This window comes from Eptesicus fuscus, chromosome 6 (assembly GCF_027574615.1).
Source record: "Eptesicus fuscus isolate TK198812 chromosome 6, DD_ASM_mEF_20220401, whole genome shotgun sequence".
Taxonomy (NCBI): Eukaryota; Metazoa; Chordata; class Mammalia; order Chiroptera; family Vespertilionidae; genus Eptesicus; species Eptesicus fuscus.
In genome coordinates this window covers 78,852,505-78,877,575 of record NC_072478.1, presented here as the reverse complement: position 1 = coordinate 78,877,575, position 25,071 = coordinate 78,852,505, and the positions used below count along the sequence as shown (strand labels likewise).

Here is a 25,071-nt window from a genome sequence, read left to right as displayed (position 1 = left end):
CTCTTCCACAAAATACCACGGCCTGGGCGAGTCTATTTTGAAGAAGTGGCGTTAGAAGAAGTTTAAGTTTAAAAAATTTGGCTCTCAAAAGAAATTTCAATCGTTGTACTGTTGATATTTGGCTCTGTTGACTAATCAGTTTGCCGACCACTGCACTAGCCCCATATTCAAGATGTAGGATGACAATTACTTAACCTTTCTGCCAGTTTCTTCATCATAAAATTTTGTGCAATAGTGCCTTTAACCTCCTTCAGATATATTTTGAAGAAATGATAATGAAATTAAGCAACTTAGCATAGAACCTGGCACATTACAGGTACACAATAAACACTAATTATAACCATATTCTTTAGGGTTCCCTAGAGCTCTGGCCAAGTCAGCAGCTAAAAAAACAAATTCAACCGTTTTTAGAACCAGACAGTATTTGAGAGTCCAGACAATTCCAGAAGTCTGCTTCGGAACTAGATGGGAAGGGCAGGAGCTGATGGTGACTGGCTTTGATATGTGGCCCCACTGTCCTTTTCCAGGAAGCCCAGAGGAAAGAGGCCTGATACAGTGGAAAGCTGGGGCCCATGCCAACAGTGAGATGTCTACCAGTCTCAAAAGCTACGATTTCCCCATTGGGATGAACATGATAAAAAGGATTGCCTTTCTGAAATACATTCCTATCTGCCCAGTCTTCAAAGGATTTTCTTCAAGGTCAAAAGATCAGCTTCCAATTCCAGAAGATATTTCAGAAAATAGAGAAACTGGGACTGTGTGCACCAAAGTCTGAAAAATTACTCCCAGAAAAGGTAGGATGTGTTAGTCTATGGCTTTTGTAAGAGGATTGAAAAATCACATTCTTATATGCTTTAACGGAAGGAAAACCAAACTATGTGGTTTCCCTTTTTGTGACCTATTTGAGCGTCTTCAGGGGAAAGGTAAACTGGGTTAAAAAGTCAATATATGGATTTTGAGTAGAATTCCTTAGCCATATTATAAGTGAGAGTGGAACTTCTCAACTGGTGTGGGACACTAAGAGTTCACAGTATGCTGAAATACTGATCCCGTCAGCCTTCTGGGTATCTGGGCAAAAGCTGGATCAACTGACGTAAACTCCAGCCACCGGCAGCCAGCACCATCTCTGCATTCCCATATACCGAATAAATAAAACTTTATGACACGGAAAAGTTTGAGAAATACTGACATAGCACAAGAACCAGAAAAATTCTCTTATATGCCTTGTTTCAGTAATGGCCCCAAAATAAAAACAGGATGATTTTAGTTACCCTAAAACTGTACCATATAGGCCCTGGGGTGATCATTTGTCCCAAGGACTTCAAAAGGAAGTAGCAATGCTTTGAAACTTTCATTTCTACCTATAATGCAGGTGCCTGGCTCTCTAATTAAACATCAGAGTAGTTTTAATGTGCATGTTCCCTAAGAAAAGTTCCAACAAAATGAATAATCCCTTTAATAGAACTTTCTATGTGCCAGAAATTGTCTTAAGTGCTTGATGTATATTAACTAATCACACAATCCTAAGACAAATATTGTTAATACTAGCAGCCCGTTTGCACGAAGATTCGTGCAATAGACCTTCATTCACCTGGCTGCCTGCACCAGTTTTCTGCCGGCACCAGGGACCCAGGCCTTGGCTGTGGCCACCGCCTTCTGCCTTCTTTCAGGGTCAGGGCTTGGCCCCGGGCGGCGGCCTTGGGCTCGGCTGCACCCCAGCCTCCCTGCTACCCATCGCAGGAGCTGACCCCCAGTGGTTGCCTGCGATCCGTGCAGGCTCCCCGCTAGTTCCCAAGGCCTTGGGCTCAGCCACACCCCAGCATCCAAGCGACGGTTTCCTGGTGGGCATGGCTGGTGGGCGTGGCTTGTGGGTGTAGCGAAGGTACGGTCAATTTGCATATTACTCTATTATTAGGTAGGATTACCATTTTAAAGCAGTGGAAACCAAGTCACAGAAAGGTTAAGTGACTTGCCCACTATTTACTGGATTCATAAGAAATCTGGCTAGTCTTTGCTCTTTTTTTTTTTTTTTTAGTCTTTGCTCTTAATCATTAGGTTACAATGCCTAAATTTATAATCTACAAGTTTATCGCATTACAGTAATTTGGCAGTATGTGGAAATATGAGCTGAGAGAGAAAAAAGGATCTGTAAGGCTCATGATTTGGCAGCCTTCAGTGCCACTTGTGGTACTGAGCTCTTAGAAAACAGAGAGGACTCATTACATCATGGCTCCAAAATGAACAAGAACGAAGCAGGTTCATCTGCTTCAGTTTCTTAAAAAACCTAATTGTTTATTAATTTGTTACATTAGCTACTAAAAATCACTGGAGCACAGTTGCTCACACCCAAGGATCCCCAGGGAGAATGTGAGCCAGAACTTAGATTAGATGGCCCTCTTAAATTGAGCTCAACAAGCTCAAGAAAAGCACAGAGGACATTATTAACAACTGAGTTGGGCCATGAGGCAGAATTGTATGTGAAACCAGGAAATTGCTAGTTGGTTGACAACCTATCACAAAATTAAGATTAGCCACAAAACATCTATAAAAGCCTAAGCAACCATTACGACGGAATGACAGGTCACTATGACCTGCACTGACCACCAGGGGGCAGATGCTCAATGCAGGAGCTGCCCCCAGCCTGCAGGCCCTGATAACCGATGGGGCCTGCTGGCCAACCTCCTGGTTCCTACCCCCAGCCGGCAGGCCCCAATCGCCTGATCGTGGCCAGGCCAGGTGTCTGGGCTGGGACGGGGAACCAGGGATGGGTGGTGGCAGACATGGCCCCTTTCCCAGGGGGCTGAGGGCCGGCTCCTTCCTTGGGGCCAGTGGCCAACCTCCTGGGTCCCTCCCCCCAGCCCTCCCCTGGCTGGTGGGCCCCAATCGGCCTGCTGCCCACCCACTGCGGTGGCGGTTTGCCCCTCCCCCTGGCTGGCAGGCCCCAATCACCTGATTGGGGCCGGGCCCGGGCTGGGGAACTATAGGTGGGTGGTGGTGGACGCAGGTGGCGAGGGCAGGAAAAGGCAGGGAGGAGGGAAACCTGATTGGCCCCGATTGCCAGCCAGGCCTAGGGACATCACCAGTGCTTGAATTTTGTGCACCGGGCCTCTAGTATTATATAAATAAGCTTGTGAGGGGAAAATGGGGAAGGTCCAGATGAATTAAAATAGCAAACCAGTCCAATTTGATTAGCAATGATTTGTGAAGGGAAGAAGCCAATGAAGATTATAGTAGAGTAAGGTTACCAGTATACTGGTCAGCCTATTTCTTAACATGGATATCCTATAATTGCCCTAACATTATAGCCTGAGGAGATCAATATGAGTTACAATAGGGGCTGTGTGATTTTTTTGCTATTGTATTTTAGATGCTTATATTAACACTAGAGGCCCAGTGCACAAATTCGTGCACAGGTGGGGTCCCTCAAGGTGGCCTGCAGGGATCGGGCCCCAGCTCGTGACCCAAGCCTCGCGGTCCTGCAGCCCTGTCTGGCACCATGCCTTGGCCTAGTGCCACCCCCTCACATGTTCCACCATCCCGCCTGTGGGTCGATCGAGCCTTTGCTTGCACCTGCCTTGGCCTGGTGCCGTCTGCTTACCTGCTTCACCATCCTGCCGCGGTTCCACTCTCATCGTGGCCCATTGGGGCTGGCAGTGCCTCCACTGCCAGCACCACATCACCAATGCCTGCCATGTTCTACGCTTCCCCCTGGTGGTCAGCGCATGTTATAGCAAGCAGTTGAACTCCCAGTTGAGGGGACAATTTGCATATTAGGCTTTTATTATCCTATCTAATAAAGAGGGATATGCTAATTGACCCTCACGCCATTGCAAAGATGGTGGCACCCACAGCCAACAAGGAGGGAATATGCTAATTGACTGCCACGCCCTCAAAGATGGTAGCGCCCAGACCCCTCAGCCCTGCTGGGGCGGCCTGAGGAGCAGGCAAGCCTCGGATGGCGGCTGCCCAGCCGCTCAGGGCCGCCCGAAGCTCAGGTAACCAGGGCTGGCTAAGGCTTGCGCTGCTGGCAGTGGCAGCAGCAGATGTGTGATGGGGCATTGCCTTCCCCTGATCGCTGGGTTGCCTCTCACCCCTGAGGGCTCCCGGACTGTGAGAGGGGGCAGGCCGGGCCGAGGGACCCCCCTCCAGTGCATGAATTTTCATGCACCGGGCCTCTAGTGTAGGATATTTGACACAATGGGATCTAACAAGTCTGTTCTCTCAGCAACTCTTGCCAGCAGGGTTGTCCTGAGGGACTGAGCCCACATTAAAGTGCAAATCACCACTGGAGAGTCTGCATTCAGCACCAATAAACACAACCATCAGCTCAGTTCTACTATTATTTATTTTTTTAAATATTTTTGAAAAAATATAATTTTTTTACAATATTTTCAACTTAAACACTATTCACACTGAACACGTATGGCAGCTTAACCTACCCAAATATGAAGTTTAAGAAGCCAAAACTGTTCTAGCTTTGTTAAAAGAAAAGTTGTGCTGCAGACTACTGTAGTGATGGTTAACAAAGCAAGGAAAAGCACCACTCAAATCACGTTACAATTTCTTTGTTCAATTAGACTATGGGTTGGTCAAATGTTAGACTTCACAAAGACACAGCTACAGTGAGAATTGCAGAAGATGCAATTCTCAAATCACATACTCTCTCAGATGTATTTCTTACATGATAACATACCATAAAAGCCAAGACTAGTTCTAATCTGATCACTACCTTGTAACATCAGTGACCAAAGACAGATGTGTCTACAATGAATTATTTCAAATTAACTAACACGCCTTCCTCAGAGGATTCTTTTTGATAGGTGTAAATTTCAGTCTGAACTGAGAAATTTGCTTAACTAGAACTTAATTTAAATTTACTGATTTAAAAAAAGTTTAGAATTATTAGCAAGTGCTAGTTAAACCTTCGGAACCAGTTTAGCCTCAAAAAAGACAATTCACTAAGATTTTAAAAGGTCATTTAATTTGGTGCTTTGTCACAACTTGACTGGTGCTTCTTTCCTTGCTGTCCTCACATCCAGCCATGGGGCCAATTCTATTTTTCAGTAAATGTTTGACAGCTCTTTACTTAATAACAGTCTCAGCACTTTTATTAAGCATGCAAGACTAACAAAACTTTGGCAATGCATAAGTGTAACACAGTGACAAGAGAGAGCTTTTACAATTAAGTCTTCTAATACTGCCTTCACAGTGTGGAAATTGTGCTACATCCACCAAAAGAGGGCCCCGTCTACTCAAATATTTTAGTACTTCACCCCAGGAACAAACTCCTTTGCATTTGGATTCAGATTGCTCTTGACCTGGAAAATAAGTACATAAAAAAGCAAGTTCATTAACAGATAGCTTCAGATACTCAGAAGCATTCAACCTAGATTCACATGCAAAAACATCTAAAAACAAAAACAAAAAACACAAGACAAAAGCAAGAACTCAGAATGATAAACTTAACCCCAAAATATCTTTGGCTAGGAAGGCAGGAGCCAGATGTAAGCTATATATGTATTATATCAAATTTATCAACTTTCTAACGTGCAAGCAGGAATTGAAATTAATTTTGCTTAAGTGTAAACAGAAACCTACATAAACTAAAAAAGTGTTACAGAACAAGGAATTCTGTTCCTTTACCAGTAATATTTGACTTTCTTTAAGCAGTTTCATAATATGCAAAAATATTAAACAAGTATTAAAATGATGATTAAAGTGACTGAGGAAGTGTTTATAGATTAATTTCATTTTAAGGTCTTCATTAAAAATGTGGTTATCACCCCTTGTCGTTGCAAGAATCAGTATGCATATTATTTCTAACAACTTCTTTCAAACGAGTTTTGTACTTTGTTGTCTAGTGTTTCAAAGAATGTTATAATTTGCATATCTTGGGCAAGTTTGTAGATACAAGGATAAGTGTTTTTGGTGCATTCTATGGATATGAAAAATATAAGTGCAATCTCTATATTTTGATTTAAAAAAAATGTGGTTATCTTTCAACAATTGTTGTATTCTAATTCCCATAGGAATCATGGTTTTCAATAGGAAAAGAAAACTACCTGGGGAGTCAGAAGACCTAGGCTGGAACCCCAGCTCTGGCCCTAACTAACTTCCTATGTAAGCCTGGCAAAGTTACTCTCACTGGGACTTCATTTTTACATCAGTGAGGGGAAGAACGGGGCAGTTTCCAAGGACCTTAGAGACTTGTACCAACATTATCCTATATTTCTAAATCTTTACTTTCCTAAGCTGATATGTCAGCATATAGGGAATAGCTGGACGTTTTCCTCTACCACATCTTGGAATACAAGTTGAAAAAGATAAAAAAGAAACCTGGATGGTTTCCAGGGCCTGAAATGTAGGCATGCTGGAAGGCTTTTAGACTAATTCTGAGCCCCCTATGTCACTTACTTCAAGACCAAAGCACATTAAACATGTTGGAACAATAATTTCATCTTAGTTTCATAATTTACACATATACACAACCATTTCCTTGCACAGGATATATTCTTTCTTCTCTCAAGGGAAATATATATAAAAGTGTGAGGTTAAAAAAAAAAAAAAAAAGCAGTGTTCTTGCTCGGCAGGTGTGGCTCAGTGGTTGATCTATGAACCAGGAGGTCACAGTTCGATTCCCAGTCAGGGCACATGCCTGGGTTGTGGGCTCAATCCCCAGTAGGGGATGTGCAGGAGACAGCCGATTAATGATTCTCTCTCATCACTGATGTTTCTATCTTTTTCTCCCTCCTCTCCCTTCTTCTCTGAAATTTAAAAAAAAAAATAATAAAAAAAAATATAAAAATATATATATATATATATATATATATATATATATAAAGCAGTATTCTTCAATGTGTAATCTTTTGGCAGCAACAAAAGAATAAGAAGGAATTATGTAATCTTAAGCAGAAGAGATGAACAAACCAGTTGCTACACAATAAATTTTCTACTGGTTCTAGTTTCAAGTTACACATTATATCCAGCAAAGGGCTAGACTCATCACAGCAACCAGGATTATTTGTGGAGTGACTAAGGTAGCCACAAATAAGCATAATCCAACAGACTATTCAGATCACACATCTGCTTATTTGGTTCATTTATTGCAACAAATGTTTAAATTTCAGTGTTCTCTAGCCCTGGCTGGGTTGCTCAGTTGGTTAGAGTATCATCCCTATACTCCAAAGTTGTTGAGTTCGATCCCCATTAGGGCACATATAAGAATCAATCAATGAATGCATAAGTGAAACAACAAATAGATGTTTCTCCCCCAGCCCTTCTCCTCTGTCTAAAAATTAAATAAAATTAATTAAAAACCAAATAATTCTAAAAATTTTTTCCCCCGTGTTCTATATATAGCCCTTTAGAAAGATGGTTTACCAATGCCTGATAAGGTAGGCTGGCAGTATCCTCTGGGAGTGCTTTTTAACCTTTTGCACTCTGATGTCGAATGTGACTTGACACGGTTAGCATTAGAATAAAGGAATCGAGAAAAAAGCAAGCGAGTGCAAAGGGTTAAAAAATAAACATGCCTAGATGATTGATTCTACAGTTGTGAAATGCAGCTGAGGAACTTTTTTTGTATTTAATGCTTCATAGGTAATTATGATGCACAGCCAGGTTATCGAAAATCACTACACAGTGAACAGAAGACAATTGCAAGAAATATTTCAGAGTTTAGGGATAAATTTTAGAGACCTTGTAGAAGCAAATAGATTATCAATATGAACAAAAGGTTAACATTCTAACTTTATATTATTTTTAAATTATTTTTCATTTTAGTGAAGGACTGACTCATTAGGTTCAATTCTAGTACCGATGCCTCGTTATGAAAATACCCTAAAAATACATTTTACTATAATATCAACAATTAGACACTGAAAATAATTAAAGATGCAAATAGGTTTCTTTTCTACTAAGAGCTTATAGATGTCCTCATTAAATCACAGTTCCAAAAGGAGTTGGGTTAACTCAGTGAAAATCCTGGAGTTCCTGAGTTCAGGAAGAAGAAAAATCTCCAAAATTTTACCTTTCAGATGAAAATTGGCAAATTTCACCAAATGTTTAATACAAAAATTAAAGAGCAAAATCTCTCCATCAAGCTACTTTTGAATAGGAAGGTCACATGGACATACTGTGTACTTCTTTTGGATTAATGTTTTTTAAAGACATTTACATATCCTAGGGCAACTGTTATCAAAGCTAAAAGCAGTGGCAAGAAGTCTGTTAGTAGTCTCAGACTAATTCCAGAGTGTTGCCAGAAGTCACTCCATGTCATAAGTGAGACTGGGAGGCCTCTGCTTCCATAGTAAAAAGCAGTACAATTTCAGGAGAAGAGATGTAGAACTCTTCTTAAACAGATGATTGCTGGCTTTTCCACTTACGGGAAAGGTTTTAAAAAGATGAAAAATAACTTTTTACCACAAGATCTTCCAGAGAAGAGCCATCACTGATAACAAGGTCATTAAATTGGTCTTGTATTTGGTCCATAGTTTGTGGAAGATCTCGAGCTGGAATAAACCACTCATGTTCTTCTTCCTCTTCCAGCATTTCTTGGAAACAGCGTTCAATAAATTCTTCTTCCCATAACTCCTCTTCTATCTGGATTTATAATAAATAAAGGACAGTTTACAGCATACTTGGTAAGACATCACTAGAAACAGCTTGAAATATCTTGAACTATTTAAAAGCACAATGTTGTACTTCCTCTTCTGCGCTAAGGAAAAAAAAAATGTTTACCATAACACCTGGGAAGTTCTGTTTAGGGTTTTGCTATGTCTTTACTTGTCATAGCAGAATACACTTTTTTCCTTTGAAGGTGGAGGGGAAGAAGTAACAAATAAAGGCGTGCTGACACTGAGGAATGCATGTCAGAATTACCCATGATACTTTAAAACTATATAAACCCTAAACCTACCCAAAATAACTGAAAAAAATCTTTAGAGGATAGGCTCAGGGCATGAGTAACTTAAACAAACAACCCCCCTCCCACAACTGATTCTCACCGAAATAAGACTACATTGTTTTACTCTTGATTATCCATCATTGGATATGGCAAAATCAAGTTGGCTACTTATTACCCAAACCATAATCTTGGAAGAAGTGACAAAAGATAGAAATAGAAGCCAAAAATATGGAAATAAACGATAGTATTTATCAATGTAGGAGAGTTTTCTAAAGAGAACAGTGGTGTCAGATTTTCAGGCTGATTAGAGTGAGAACCTCACGTAAAAAACAGAATACCGTATTTTGTAATTCTGCACCGTAGTACCTGTGCCTGTCTGCTCCTGAATCCCATTCTCTTGACTTTCACTGCAGCAGAGCAATGACTGGTGTAGCATAGTCGTTTCCAAACCTAATTGCTCACTGGAATCATCGGAGAGCTTTTAAAAAACAAGTTTCCCAGGCTACACCCTAGTCCACCTGAATCAGAATCTCTGGGGTGGAACCCTGAAAAAAAGCTAGCTAACCTGGTGGTAATCACCATCCAGATAAAATAGGAGTGGTAGCACATAAATCCATATATCTCATAAATAAGGGACCAGATTGAAAAAACAAACACATTTAAGGAACAAATACAGCTACATTATTTGAAGGTTGTCATGGAGTACAAAAAAGAACATGCTTGTACATAAAACTAACTTGTCGGTTGAATTCTTCTTCATTTTCCATCCACATGTATTCTGCAAATGGATTGTCATCTTCATGAGAATGACCGTTAATAATCACATCTTCATTGATGATGCTTGGGCTAGTACTGCTGCGACTTGGATCTTTCATGGTTGGCGTTAGTTGTCGTTTTTAACCTTAAAAGAACAATACAGTTATTTTAGTCAGTCATTTTTTTCTTGGTGAGCATTTATTATCACCAGGCATCATGGTTAAGTGTTAGATGCACATGCTATATATCCAAGTTTATTGATTTTAGAGAGAGAGAAAGGGAGAGAGGAGAGAAACACTGATTGGTTGCCTCCCATACCTGCCCCAACTGGGAATCAAACCAGAAACCTTCTTGGTGTACAGGAGGATGCTTCAACTGAGTCACTGGTAAGGGCAGATGCACACAATATATTAACACACATAATAAATCAAGCAATAAAAATTTTTTCCCCACAAATGATTTTAATGTTTATGAAATAGCTGAGAACCCAGATTCATCTAATGTAACAATTAGTGAAGGTAATCAATTGCTTAAATGCAATACCCAAACCATTCAATTTTTAAAAACATTAGATATCCCTTGCTTTATAAAACAAGCATAATCTGGAAGACTTAAGAGATCAAATGACTTTAAAAAGCCTAAAGATTGAAAGTAAAAACTAAGAAATTTTTAATAACCTTAGTTCCTTAGTCCTAAGATATAGTGCTGGATCTCTTGACTTTGTAACCACTCTACAGTTCACAGGTAAACCTTGAACAATATGAGTTTCAACTGTATGGGTTCAAACTTACACACAAAATTTCCCCCCAATTTACCGCAGTTCAATTGGCCAGCACAGTTCAAAGCCCTGTTGTTCAAGGCTTTGAAGGTGGGAATTTGCATATGTGGAGGGCCAACTATAGTTACACACAGATTTTGACTGTGGGAGGTTGGCACCTCTAACCCCTGTATAGTTCAAAGGTCACTATGTTTGCTTTATCTGTGGGTTCTGGTCTGAATTTCCCCATAATACAATGAGTTTCAGGCATCCAATCTCTTTTTGCAACCACCACCTCTTTATTTTTTTTTAAATATATATTTTATTGATTTTTTACAGAGAGGAAGGGAGAGTTAGAAACATCAATGAGAGAGAAACATCGATCAGCTGCCTCCTGCACACCCCCCACTGGGGATGTGCCCGCAACCAAGGTACATGCCCTTGACCGGAATCAAACCCGGGTCCCTTGAGTCCACAGGCCGACGCTCTATCCACTGAGCCAAACCGGTTTCGGCAACCACCACCTCTTTATCATCTTTTTTTTTTATGAGTAAAAATAATATCTAATGCACATCTAGTTGATTTTTTATACTCAACATAGGCATACCTCCTTTTATTAAGCTCCACAGGTGATGTGATTTTTACAAATTTAAGGCAAACCCCCAACCAACAAAAGGATTACCAGTAGCTCTTAATTCAAGACTCACTTTTATGGTGGTCTAGAATTGAGCCTTCAATATCTCCGAGGTATGCCTGTAGATGGTAACTTGATTTAACCTAATTGATATATTGCAGGCTAAAAGTTCAACCATGAAATTTCAGATTCTACAATATTCTACCAATTCATTAAGTCTGAAACTGCTAAAAATGGGTTTATATTAAACAAGAGTTACTTATACATAATTTCAAACAGTGGTTTTGATTTGTGCCAAAGGAAGGAAACATATCTAACATGAGTATAGAGTTTAAAAACAAAACAAAACAAAAAAAACCAACACCTCGTCAGGCCTATTTACTCCAAAGTTATCAAAATCAGATAAAACACTAAGTAAATCTACTAGAAAAGTTTTTTTTCTCTTGGGTTAAAACTTGCTCTGTGTGTGTTGCCTGACCCTTTAAACTAATTTGCCGGGGGTAGGGGGTCCTAACCTGATACACATATATTTTCTCAAATACTGAATACCAATAAAAATAGTACTGACGTTTTTCATTAAGAGGTTCTTAAACTAAAAATTACTGAGTTGTTGTGTGTGTGCGTACACACACACACACACACACACACACACACGAAAAGAAGCAAAGACAGACTGAGATTTATGTGCTAAGGTGTGGGTAAAAAGAAAACATGATTTGGGTTAGGAAATTGAGGCACTGTGAAAGCAGACAAGACAGAAAACAGACAATGAGTATCTTTGATATTTTTATTTATCATTAATCTTGAATTAAATAAACCTTTATTGTTAAAACATCAGAGGCCTGGTGCATGGGGGTGTGTCCCCCTCAGCCCAGCATGCACCCTCTCCAATCTGGGACCCCTCGAGGGACATCCCTCTCACAATCCAGGACTGCTGGCTCCCAACTGCTCACCTGCCTGTCTTCCTGATTGCCCCTAATGGCTTCTGCCTGCCAGCCTGATCACCCCCTAACCACTCCCCTGCCATCCTGATGCCTAACTGCTCCCCTGCCAGTCTGTTTGCCCCTAACTACCCTCTCCTGCAGGCCTGGTCACCCCTAACTGCCCTCCCCTGCAGGCTTGATTGCCCCCAACTGCCCTCCCTTGCAGGCCTGGTCCCTCCCAACTGCCCTCCCCTGCTGGCCCTCTTGTGGCAGCCATCTTGTGTGTTGGAGTGATGGTCAATTTGCATATTACTCTTTTATTAGATAGGATAGAGGCCTGGTGCACAGGTGGGGGCCAGCTGGTTTGCCCTGAAGGGTGTCCCGGATCAGGGTGGGGGTTCCCTTGGGGTGTGGGGCGGCCTGGGCGAGGGGTCTGTGGTGGTTTGCAGGCCGGCCACGCCTCCTGGCAACCCAAGTGGAGGCCTTGGTATCTGGGACTTATCTTCTATAATTGAAACTTTGTAGCCTTGAGCGGAGCCAAGCCTCCTGCTTGCTCTGTGGCTGCAGCCATTTTTGTTGGGATTTATTTATCTTCTATAATTGAAACTTTGTAGCCTTAAGCAGAGGCCAAGGCAGGCCAGGGCAGGCGGAAAGCTTGGCTTCCTCCATTGCCAGGGAAACCCAAGCTTCCTGCTCTCTGTGGCCGCAGCCATCTTGGCTGGGTTAATTTGCATACTCGCTCCTGATTGGCTGGTGGGCGTGGCTGTGGGTGTAGTGGAGGTACAAATTGTTGCATATTACTCTTTTATTAGATAGGAAGTTTTGACTAAAAAGGCATCAGTTCCTCTAAAGAAAATTACTCATTTTTTTTGGTTAATCCTCACCTGAGGAGATTTGTTTCACTAATGAGAGAGTGAGAGAGAAAGAAAGAGAGAGAGAGAGAGAGAGAGAGAGAGAGAGAGAGAAGAATATTAACGACATACATCCATTGGCTGCCTCCTGTGTGGGCCCCAACCAGGGCTGGGGATTGAAACTGCAACTTAGGCACATGCCCTTGACCAGGTCTCAAAACCTCAACCCTCTGGTGTGTGGGCTGACACTCTAACCACTGATCCACATGGGCCAGGGCAAATTATTATCAGGCTACCAAACATTTATGTGTTCATCTTTACACAAATTAAGTTTTAGATTTGCCTCAAATACTATGAAAAGCAGAGACCATCAGCCAGTGTGGCTCAGTTGTTGGGCACTGACCTATGAACCAGGAGATCATGGTTCAATACCTTGTCAGGGCACATGCCCGGGTTGCTGGCTTGATCCCCAGTAGGGGATGTGCAAGAGGCAGCCGATCGATGATTCTCTCTCTCTTTCTCCCTTCCTCTCTCTGAAACCTATAAAAAACAAACAAACAAACAAACAAACAAACAAACTATGCTTTCAAGGTGACTAATGCAGGTCTATATACAAAAGCAAAATTTTTTTTAACATTTTAAAATTTTAAAATTTTAATTAATTAATTAGTTAATTAATGGTTAATCCTCACCTGAGGATATTTTTCCATTGGTTTTTAGGGAGAGTGGAAGAGAGAGGGAAAGACAGAGAGAAACATCAATGTGCGAGAAACATATCAATTGGTTGCCTCCTGCACACGCCCCGACCAGGGAGGAGCCTGCAACTGAGATACATGCCCTTGACCAGAATTGAATCCCGGACCCTTTGGTCAGCAGGCCAATGCTCTATCCACTGAACCAAACCGGCTAGGGCCAAAAATTTTTTTAAGAAAAGTGTTTTCCATACATGTTATGAGCACAAGTTTGCATAACACAATGAAAAATCTGTTTCAGCAAACTTTATAGTCTGGGAATCCCAAAGAACTTGGACAATTTCCTCCTTGTTTAATGCCAACCAGTAACAAATAAAATATAAACAATCCTTGGCAAAAAGGGCCCAATCCTGCATTCGACAAGGCCCTACCTCAGCTTTTTGCCTGTTACCATGTCATCAAACAACTTATAGATTTGGTATAGATTCCAAGGAAAGAGTCTATGAAATCTAAGTAAATGAAATTACTTTGTCATGCAATATTTGGGAAACAAATCATAACTAAGCAAAAAGAATGAAGTTGGAGCCTGGGCACTAATCTTACACCTCAGACAGCTAAGGGAAGGAACAACTGCTGACCAATTTCTGGCTACAGCCAGTCAAGTGAAAGCCAGAGGGGTAAAGATCATTTACTTTCAGAAAGTCAATAGACTTAAATTATTTAATCCAAGGTATTCTAATATAAGGTGATGTATTGGATTTTTAATTTTCTTCTATGACCTGTTCTTGACACTTCTTGAACCACTTTTTATAGTGCTTCCTTTTTATGTTTGCTATTTTTAAAAATTGAATATATAGTTCAAGCACCATAAGGTTTACGATTTTAAAGTATAAAACCATAAAGTGATTGGCATATGTTCAACATATAAAGCCAAATGTAGCCAATGCTGCCTAGGTCAAGAAATAACAGTTGGGACAAAAAAATAGACAAAGTGAAAAGCCTGGGAGGAGACACTGTTGAAGGAGATGCTTTAGAAGAACTGAGAAGACCCTACAATCTCACCTCTGGATGACCTTCAGGTTTTGCACACTGAGGGCTGAGAGTTGTAAACTGCCTGAGGGTTGAAGGTGTGCCTCAACATACACAAGAGACCATCTGCAAAGACTAGGAGAGTTTTGTGTGTTTTTTTGTTTGTTTACAGGTATTTAGGAAATCTCTTTTAAATAACCAGCTGACCACTAAGCTAATGGAACAGAGACTTCAATGGCCACACACAAAAAATATTACAAAGTTTTACAAAATTAGTTTAGAAAAGTCACTAAGCAAACAACTACAATAAGCAGATCAACCCTAGGGAGAGGGGAGAATCTAGTTTCCAGAGCTGCCACATTATAATAGTCAAAATGTCCAGTTTTCAATAAAAATAACATAGGATGCAAAGAAATAGAAAAATATGGATTATACACAGGAAAAAGAGAAAAGAAACTGTCCCTGAGAAGTCTGACATTGGACTTATTAGACTAAGACTTTAAGCAGGTATTTTAAATATGTTCAAAGAACTAACGGAAACCATAAGAATGATGTTTCATCAAAAGGAAAACATCAATAGAGAAAATTATAAAAAAAAAGAAACCGAAGAGAAATTGTGGCGCTAAAAATGACAATAACTGAAATAAAAGTTACTAGGTTTACAGTAGCCTTTCAGTAAGTTTTAATATCTAATAAGCAGAACTCCCTTCCTCACCTTTCTTTGGGGTTTTAGAAAAGCTTGCGTATTTATTCTTCATATGAACTTTAGAATCATTTTGTCTGTAATGGTCTGACTAGAATTTTATTAAATTTTGCAACTTGATCAATATTGATTTTTTTTATATTAAGTCTTTGGCCAAGAAGAAAGTATACCTATTTACTTGGAATTGTTTTAATTCCTTAAAATATAAATAAATCAGGACTTTTTAAAAAAAACAACAAATAATGGTGGGATAGATTATTTGAACCAGTCTTTCTTTTTTTTCTTTTAAATATATTTCATTGATTTTTTTTACAGAGAGGGAAGGAGAGGGATAGAGAGAAACATATCGATGAGAGAGAAACATCGATGAGAGAGAAACATCAATGAGAGAGAAACATCAATCAGCCACCTCCTGCACACCCCCAACTGGGGATGTGCCCGAAACCAAGGTACATGCCCTTGACTGGAATCAAACCCGGGACCGCCGAGTCCACAGGCCAACGCTCTACCCACTGAGCCAAACCGGCTAGGGCTGAACCAGTCTTTCTACTAAAAAGTAGAGATATTTTATAAGAAATCCTTAAAAGCACTGTGTTGACAAGAAAATAAAGTGGCAATTCAGAAAGCAAAGTGGAACTTTTAAACAAGGAAGCTGCCTTTGTGCTGATGGCTTTTGCCCATTAGGGTTCTTTGGGTTGACTCCTTGGATGCTTTATGGAGCAAGAAGCACAGAAGTCAAGGATAGCCCTAGCCGGTTTGGCTCCGTGGATAGAGCGTGCAGACTGAGGGGTTCCAGGTTCAATTCTGGTCAAGGGCGCGTACCTCGGTTGTAGGCTCCTGGCCATGGTTGGGGGCATGCGGGAGGCAACCAATCGATGTATCGCTCTCACATGGATGTTTCTGTCTGTCTCTCCCTCTCCCTTCCACTCTCTCTAAAAGTCAATGGAAAAAATATCGTCGGGTGAGGATTAAAAAAAGAAAAAGAAAAATGACTAGAAAATCCTCCCCATCTAAACCAGGACCCTTAATATGCTCAGGGTAGGGGAAACCAAAAGTAACCCCTGCTTCCCACCAAGCAAATTAAGAGGAAAAGGTAGAAGGGAAAACAGACACTGTGCCTATGGATGATTCTCCTGAGGATAGGAGGAAGAAATTCTCATCACCTAGGACAGTGGTCGGCAAACTCATTAGTCAACAGAGCCAAATATCAACAGTACAACGATTGAAATTTCTTTTGAGAGCCAAATTTTTTAAACTTATTACTTCTTCTAATGCCACTTCAAAATAGACTCGCCCAGGCCGTGGTATTTTGTGGAAGAGCCACACTCAAGGGGCCAAAGAGCCGCATGTGGCTCGCGAGCCGCAGTTTGCCGACCACGGACCTAGGAGGTCCAGAACATCCCAAGTCCTGAACTGAGTATGAAGTGTCTCAGTGCCACTGCCTGGTCCCTGGGAGGAAGGCATCTTCATTCTAGGCCTTAGGACCTCCACAAATAATTTTTCCAGGGCAATGAACAATATATCATTAAAAATAACTCCAGAAGGAAAAAGAGACACAATGAACAAGCAGCAGCACAATTTACACAAGGCAATGTCAGACCCATACCTAACTTTAAATATTGGGATTATATAACACAGATGACAAAACAAATGATTATTACATGTCAAACTTGAAAATATCTTTAGAGAACAGCAGAGTATAAAAAAGTGCACAGTAGAATGGGGATACAGACAATAAAACTTTTAGATATATAGAAATCACAACATAAACTTAAAACAAAACAAAACACAAAGAACTGGAAGATAAAAGATTATCCAGAAAACATCAAAGACAAAGATAGAAAATACAAAAAAGGGTTCAAGCAATGTAGGGGCAGAGGGAAGAACATCACAAATGGGGCAGAGGAAGGATCTGATTATTCCAGATTTTTTAAACGAATCCGCACCAGAGGATATTTTTTCCGTTGAATTTTAGAGAGACTGGAAGGGAGGGGGAGGGACAGAGAGAGACACACATCAACTGGTTGTCTCTCCAACCAAGGCCTGCATGGAACCTGCAACCCAGGGGACTGGGTGGGGTGGGGGAGGAAGATGGAAGGATGACACCCGAGCCTGCAACAGAGGTACGTGCTCTTGACCAGAATCAAAACCCTGGACCCTTCAATCCGCAGGCCAACACTCAATCCACTGAGCCAAACCAGCTAGGGCTAATTATTCCAGATTTGATGAAGTCATCAACCGATATGTTTAGGAAGCCCAAGAATCTCAAAATAAGATAGATACAAAGTTTGATACATTATAGTCAAACTGCAGAATATCAGAGAATTCTTAAAAGCAAAAATCAACAAACATTAGTTTTTTTAAAATAAGAAAAATCAGCTGCTTTTAAAAAATAATGAAAAGTAAGACTACACTGAAAGAAAGTAACTGCAAGCTCAGAATGCTAGACCCCTGCAGAAAATAGCTTTCAAACATAAAAAAACTAGAAAAAAAATTTCATCCTTATACTCAGGAATAGTTTGTGATCACTAGGTGATTCCTGAAGGTAAATGAGTCTAAAACTATATGGACTTGATATGATCTAAACTAACACTTTTTAAAATATATATATAAATTTTATTGATTTTTACAGAGAGGAAGGGAGAGGGATAAAGAGTTAGAAACATCGATGGGAGAGAAACATCGATCAGCTGCCTCTTGCACACCTCCTACTGGGGATGTGCCCGCAACCAAGGTACATGCCCTTGACTGGAATCAAACCTGGGACCCTTCAGTCCGCAGGCCGACGCTCTATCCACTGCGGTCAGGGCTAAACTAACCCTTTTTTTAAAAGAGAATTTTAATAACAGTTTAGTTAAGCCAAAACTAACAACTGACGGGGAAAAAATTATAAATTTGTAAAATTTCAAATGCTTAAAACTAGTATATCTTTAACAAGACTGGTGAATGCACACATTTAATAGACCTATTCAGTATAAATTTAAAATTACAGCAAGACATATAGGAAACTTCTGTAAAATTAAACTCTTCATAACACTTAATTTTATTTACACAAACGTGTTTAGGTAAGCAAAAACAGGTAAACTAAATAAACTGGCAATTTTTTAACATATGCATTCAGAAAACCTACTTCATTATACAATGGACGTTAGGATTTAACAGGTACCCCCCCACACCCAATCTAGTCCGTTATATCGAGATTTTTACTGTACTAAATTCATATATGTAAAAGAAAGGGGGGGGGGTCCTGTGTGTTTTTATGGTTTACAAATGCAGAGAATCTCTGAAAAGATATAAATGAAGCTGAGAAGCAAATCATATCTGATTAGAGATTTGTATCTAAAATATATAAAAAACGATCGCAACTCAATAAAAACACACACACACAAAAAACAATTTAAAAATGGGCAAAGGACTGTATAGACAGTTCTCAAAAGGACATATAAATGGCCAATAAACACATGAAGAGATACTGGAAATCATTAACTATCAGGGAAATGCAATCAAAACCACAAAGAGATACCACTTTACACCAGAACGGCTAGAAAATACTTAACACAAAACTTGTACACAAATATTCATAGCAGCATTACATATACTAGTATATACTGATTTTAGAGAGAGGGAGGGAGAGGGGGAAACAATCGGCTGCCTCCCATGTGCAACCCGACCAAGGATCCAGCCCGCAACCAGGGCATATGCCCTGACTGGTAATCTAACTGGCAACCATTCTGTGCACAGAATGACACTCAACCAACTGAGCCATACCAGCTAGGATAACAGCAATATTATTTTTAATAGCCAAAAAGTAAATACAACCCAAAGGGACCAAGCTGATAAATGGATAAATACAATGTGGTATGTCCACACAATGGAGTATTACTCAACATTAAAAGAAATGGAATACTTCCATGGATAGACAATAGTGTGGGTGAAGGCCTGGGGTGGGGGGGTGTGTGGATGTGGGCAAGAAGGGGTCAATGGAGTAAAAATAGGGACATATGTAATACTTTCAACAATAAAGATAAATTTAAAAAAATTAAATACTTGATACTTTATATCAGGAACAATAAAAACGGTATGGTAAATGAAAGAAGTTAGTCACAAAGGATTACATTATTACATGACAGGTAAGGGATACATGGTTTCTTTTTTTAAAATAAATCTTTATTGTTCAGATTATTACAGTTGTTCTCCCCCCCCGCCCCCCATAGCTCCCCTCCACCCGGTTCCCATCCCAGCCCCTGTCCTTACCTGCCCCACTGTCCTCGTCCATAGGTGTACGATTTTTGTCCAGTCTCTTCCCGCATCCCCCACATCCCCTTCCACCGAGAATTGTCGGTCCACTCCCTTTCTATGCCCCCGATTCTATCATATTCACCAGTTTATTCTGTTCATCAGATTTTTTATTCACTTGATTTTTAGATTCACTTGTTGATATGTGTTTTTTGTCACTTTGTTGTTCATAATTTTTATCTTTACCTTCTTCTTCTTCTTCTTAAAGAATACCTTTCAGCACTTCATATAATACTGGTTTGGCGGTGATCAACTCCTTTAGCTATTTCTTATCTGTGAAGCTCTTTATCTGACCTTCAATTCTAAATGATAGCTTTGCTGGGTAGAGTCATCTTGGTTGTAGGTTCTTGCTATTCATCACTTTGAATATTTCTTGCCACCCCCTTCTGGCCTGCATAGTTTCTGTTGAGAAATCAGCTGACAGTCATATGGGTATTCTCTTGTAGGTAACTAACTGTTTTTCTCTTGCTGCTCTTAATATTCTCTCTTTGTTTTTTGCCCTTGGCATTTTAATTATGATGTGTCTTGGTGTGGTCCTCTTTGGATTCCTTTTGTTTGGGGTTCTCTGCGCTTCCTGGACTTGTAAGTCTATTTCTTTCACCAGGTAGGAGAAGTTTTCTGTCATTATTTCTCAAATAGGTTTTCAATATTTTGCTCTCACTCTTCTTCTGGAACCCCTATAATTCGGATGTTGGTTGTGATTGGGCGAGACAGGCTGGACATGCCCTAGAGCCCTCTGGCGGTCCCTCCCCCGCACCAATTGTGCACAGGTGGGGTCCCTTGGCCTGGCCTGTGCCCTCTTGCAATTCAGAACTCCTCAGGGGATGTCTGAGGGCCAGTTTCGGCCTGATCCCCACAGGCCAGGCTGAGATACCCCACCAGTGCACGAATCCATGCACTGGGCCTCTAGTTTAATTATAATGAGCCACAGATTTGCAAGAATATTTTTCTTTTTCTTTCTTAATTTCCAAGCAGCTAAAGTTCTTTTGGTTACCCTTTGATGCCCTAATTTCTAGTTTTATTGTTATAAAACATAGCCAGAAAAGCCTTTACTTTTTGGGCCTACAGGGAAAAATGTTTGATTTCAATTTCTAAGGTACAAAAATGATGTATATGTATTAGGTTGATCTTTTTTACTTTATCTGCTAAATTCTGAAAGTGACTTAAATCAAGTCCTCTACTATAAGTTAGATTATTTGACCCAAATAATGTCTCATAGGGAATTAACATTTTTTATAATTAACATTTGTTTTGAAGTTTTCCATCATAATTTCATATCTGATTTTCTTTTTACATTCTATTCCTATAGTGCTTGTTTTTCTATTTTAAATGGATTTTTAAAAATACTTTATTTTCTTTGATTTACAAACTACTGAGGAATCAGTGTTGTTGTTTTCTTTTTCCAGTTTGAGATACAATTGACACCAGCACTGTTTAAGGTATACAGCATGACTTACATTTATTGTCAAATTAAATACTTAAATACTTTCCCATCAATTAAAAAAATATTCTATACACCCCTATCCAATTCAAGACATTCAGAATGCTTTTCCTTCTTCAGTATACCTAACCCAGTCCCTGCTCCCAGTGAAGGCAAGACATACAGAATGATTTTATCAATTTCCTCCCCATACCTCATTTTCCTGAGTTTTATGGAAATAATTTAGCACTGTCAGCTTCACACTATTAGGTTTTCCCTTACAGTATGTACCTTTTCAAAGAATTTTAAAATCGAAGACTTATAACAACTATTTCTAAGTCACTGCAAATCTTTTGCCTTTATATTTGAATAACAAGTGGAACAGATTTAGACTTCTGTCAATAATCTACAAATATTATAAGCTTTCACTGTTTGTAGAAAATTAATTTTCTTTCTTTTGTAAATATCCTGTTTAACTGAGAGCCTTAACACTTAAATTAAAAAATTTCACTAGATTTTGGTTAGGTGAGAGCAGTTTTTCCTATTAATGCTGCCTGGCACTTTCAACCTACAAACTTATACTTCAGCTGTTTTTTTCCCTTCCTGAAATGCCTCTTACATACATTGCTTTCCAGCAATGTCCATCCTTTTTTTAATTGTTAGTCCTCACCGAAGGGTGTTTTGATGTTAGAAAGAGAGGAAAGGAAGGGGTGGGAGGGAGAAACATCGATGAGTTGCCTTCTGTACACAACCCAACCGGGGATTGAACCCACAACCTTTTTGGTGTATGGGATGATGCTCCAACCAACTGAGCCACCAGACCAGGCCCAGCAATGTCCATTCTTTTATATTCTCTACAAAAATTTAAAATATGGAAATCTTTTAAACTTTAGAAACTCCCCCAACCCCCATTTCACCTTGTAAAAATTCTCATTAAAATTCAAATAAAGTTCTTTTTTCATTAATATGACTCCAAAGACACTATCTTAATGTATTCTGTTGTATTACTTTGAACTACTGTGATTTTTTAACCTTACTTATGTATAAATATTTATGTACATTTTAGCATACTAAGTTGTCTCTTCAGCAGTTAGTGAGAGAGGCTCAATGGTTGAGTGTCAACCCATGAACCAGGATGGTCAGGGCACATGCCCAGGTTGCAGGTTCAATCCCCAGCTGGAGCGTGTGAGGAAGGTAACTGATCGATGTTTCTCTCTCACATTGATGCTTCTCTCTCCCTCCCTTTCTCTAAAATCATTAAAAATATGAAATAAGAAGCCGAGGCAATTCAAACTTCTAAACTACACCATCCAATGTGGTAACCACTGGCTACATGTGACTATTTAAATTTAAATGAATTACAATTCAATACAATTAAAATTTAGTTCTTCAGTTGCACCGGCCATATTTCAAGCACTCAATAGACATGGTTGCTTAGTAGCTATCTCACTGGGCAGCACTGCTCTAAATAATGAGAAAATTAAGAGGAAAAAAAGACTGAATTATTGGAATTGAACCTTAGACTACATCAAATGCAAACTATTAAGTCCCCTGTAAACACGGTGGTCCAGATCAGAAAGGCAATAACTTGGGACAACTTTAATCTTGGACTGGGTTCGAATCCCAGATATGCCACTAAGCACCCACAGGATCCTGGATATGTCACTAAAATCACAGGCAGCACAGTATAATGGTTAAGAGCACATAATCTCTGGACTGCTTGGATTTTGAATTCTGGCTCTTCCTAGCTGTGGAATGTTGGGCAAGTTACATCACATCTCTCATTTGTTATCTTTAGTAGGTAGTACTTACCTTTAGAGACAGCAAAGATTAAATACTTCCAAAAGCCTTAGAATAACACCTGGCATTTCTAAATGCTGTAGAAGCATGTGCCTAATAAAATAAAAATAACCTTTCAAGCTTCTATCCTCAATTTCAAAATGGGCAAGATAAAGCTTGCTCTGCTTATTTCAAGGTTGTTATGATTATAAATGTGAAAATAGTTTGTAAATTACAATATGTAAAAGCACAAAAAGAAATAGTGGCCTTGTTTTCCATCTTCTTTCATCTTCCACAATATTCAGACTTTTTAAAAATGTTTATATTTTTTTATTAAAACTGGAGCATCACTCTCTAGTGTCATAAAGATGTAAGTCTGAATAAGATGCAGAGTACTTATTGGGGAGAAAAATCTACTATAAACTTATTCTGTCCCAAATAGGGTAGAGACTACCTACCTCAATTCGAACTCTTAAGGAACAATATGCAACATACTATAATAAAAACTGCCAAGCTTCCAAGCGTTTTAACCATTACATTGAGCCTCCATCATCTAATTCCCATCCCTTAAAGAAATATAAATCCGCTATAATTTTTGTAAAGTCACCTATTTTCATTTGTCATAGACACATATTTGTGGGGAAAAGTTTTTTGTTTAACTTCACAGTTAACAAGTAGCATGAACAGGCTAACTTGTGGGATATCCTCTTTTATAAACTGGGAACAGAAGCATGAACAGTAAACACTGGAAATATAATTTAAAATCCTTATGGAGACCCTTTTCTTATTTGGGGACCTAACCTGCAGGGTATGAAAATTCAAAGGCTATTTAATAAAAATGCAAACTAACACCTGATTAAATGCTCAGATGCAACTTATGAAAAATCATGCCACAAAGGTACAAAACAAGACTAGCCAACCCTACCCGGTTTGGCTCAATGGATGGAGCATCGGCCTGCGGACTGAAGGGTCCCAGGTTCGATTCCGGTCAAGGGCAGGTGACCCGGTTGTGGGGCTCGATCCCCAGTGGGGTCGTGCAGGAGGCAGCCAATCAATGACTCTCTCTCATCATTGATGTTTCTCTCTCCCATCTTCCTTCCTCTCTGAAATCAATAAAAGTATATTTAAAAAAAAAGACTAGCCATCACAAGCAAAATGGGAACTGTCCTTTGTCAAAATAAGTGTCAAAAGCTGTCAGCTGTCACCTTCTCCCATGGCAAATTGGATGCCAAATTCCTTCCAGAAATTGTGGTTTCTGTGAGATGATGCGGCGGCAAAAGCAGGGGAAACAAGACAACGAAAGGAAGCAGAAAAGGCCCCTTTTAGGAATCACTAGAAAAGACTACTGCTGGCTGCTTCAGCAAATGTTTTGAAAAACTTCATCATAAGCCATATACTTTTGTTGATGGTGGGGAGTAAGCACAAAGTAGCAGAGAGAAAAAAGTCAAGTGACCAGAATCCAAGCATAAATTAGACAGGCCCTGAAAGTTCATGTGGCTCAAAACCCTCCTGGGGACTAGGGATTCCAGTAACCAAGGCTCTCCTATCTGGAGCATGGGATGCAATATAACTAGAAATAAGGAGTATCGTTAAGCGAAGAAACGCGAGAAAGGAAATCAGAGATACAGGCCGGTGGTCCGTTGCAGAAAGCTCCCCTAGGACGCTCGCCAGCCCGCCAGTCCCTCCGCCCCTTTCTACCCTCTCCCAGCTTCCGGAACGCGCACGCGCAGCAAGTAGGGGCTGCGCGTGGTGACGCGCAGGCGTAAACTGGGGGAGAAACAATGAGCTTTGTTGCCAGGCGGCCGTGGGGGAGAAGGGGAAAAGAGTACCAGAGGGGTGTGTGTGAAGGGACTAGAAAGGGGGGAGGAGGGAGCGAGAAAGTGCCATCCCAGCAACCCTCGCGCGCCACCGAGGACCCGGATAAAGTGCTGCGAGATCCAAATCATAAATAATAATGACAATGAGAAAGAAAGCGACGGCCATTTCTTAGAGAAAAAAGAGAGTAAGTCAATTAAAGCTCATCCCTCATACTCGGCTGAAAGCAGCAAAAAATTGAGAAGCTACAAGGCTAGGTGATCAAACAACCCGAGGGACCCTCTAAGCCCCTCAGCCGTCATCGAGGGACTGTCCCTCGACCGCCAGAGCCGTTGCACCCTCCTCGCCGCTCCGCCCGAGGGAATCCCTCACCCAGTGCACGGCAGCGGGGACGGCAGCCAACGAATCCGGTCGGCCTCCGCGGATCTCCACAGGCAGCGCCGCTCCCCCGCTCGACGCGCGTTTCGCCCGTCGCCTCCCTTCTCCAGTCCAAACAAACACCCAGCCCGGA

At 40.4% G+C, this 25,071-nt stretch overlaps 2 protein-coding genes across 3 annotated transcripts in view; one reads left to right on the top strand and one right to left on the bottom strand.

The window, feature by feature from the left end:
* The window catches only part of SLC23A1 (solute carrier family 23 member 1), a 15,996-nt gene extending 9,672 nt beyond the window's left edge, over nt 1-6,324 (top strand). Inside the window, exons 15-16 of the mRNA XM_028147533.2 lie at nt 528-794; nt 6,030-6,324. Of these exons, the coding sequence (XP_028003334.2) occupies nt 528-775 (248 nt within the window). The 3' untranslated portion in view covers nt 776-794; nt 6,030-6,324. The remainder of the gene's footprint in view (nt 1-527; nt 795-6,029) is intronic.
* On the bottom strand, nt 4,328-25,071 carry PAIP2 (poly(A) binding protein interacting protein 2). 2 transcript variants are annotated; one of them, XM_008141682.3, is made up of 4 exons: nt 24,933-25,071; nt 9,643-9,806; nt 8,422-8,601; nt 4,328-5,318 (listed from the first exon to the last, which is right to left on the bottom strand). In XM_008141682.3, the coding sequence occupies exons 2-4, from the start codon at nt 9,778-9,780 to the stop codon at nt 5,262-5,264; spliced, it is 375 nt and encodes a 124-aa protein (XP_008139904.1). In that variant the 5' UTR covers nt 9,781-9,806; nt 24,933-25,071; the 3' UTR covers nt 4,328-5,261. The 2 variants fall into 2 exon arrangements, with proteins under 2 accessions (XP_008139904.1, XP_054573893.1); XM_054717918.1 differs by lacking the exon at nt 24,933-25,071 and adding an exon at nt 9,980-9,998.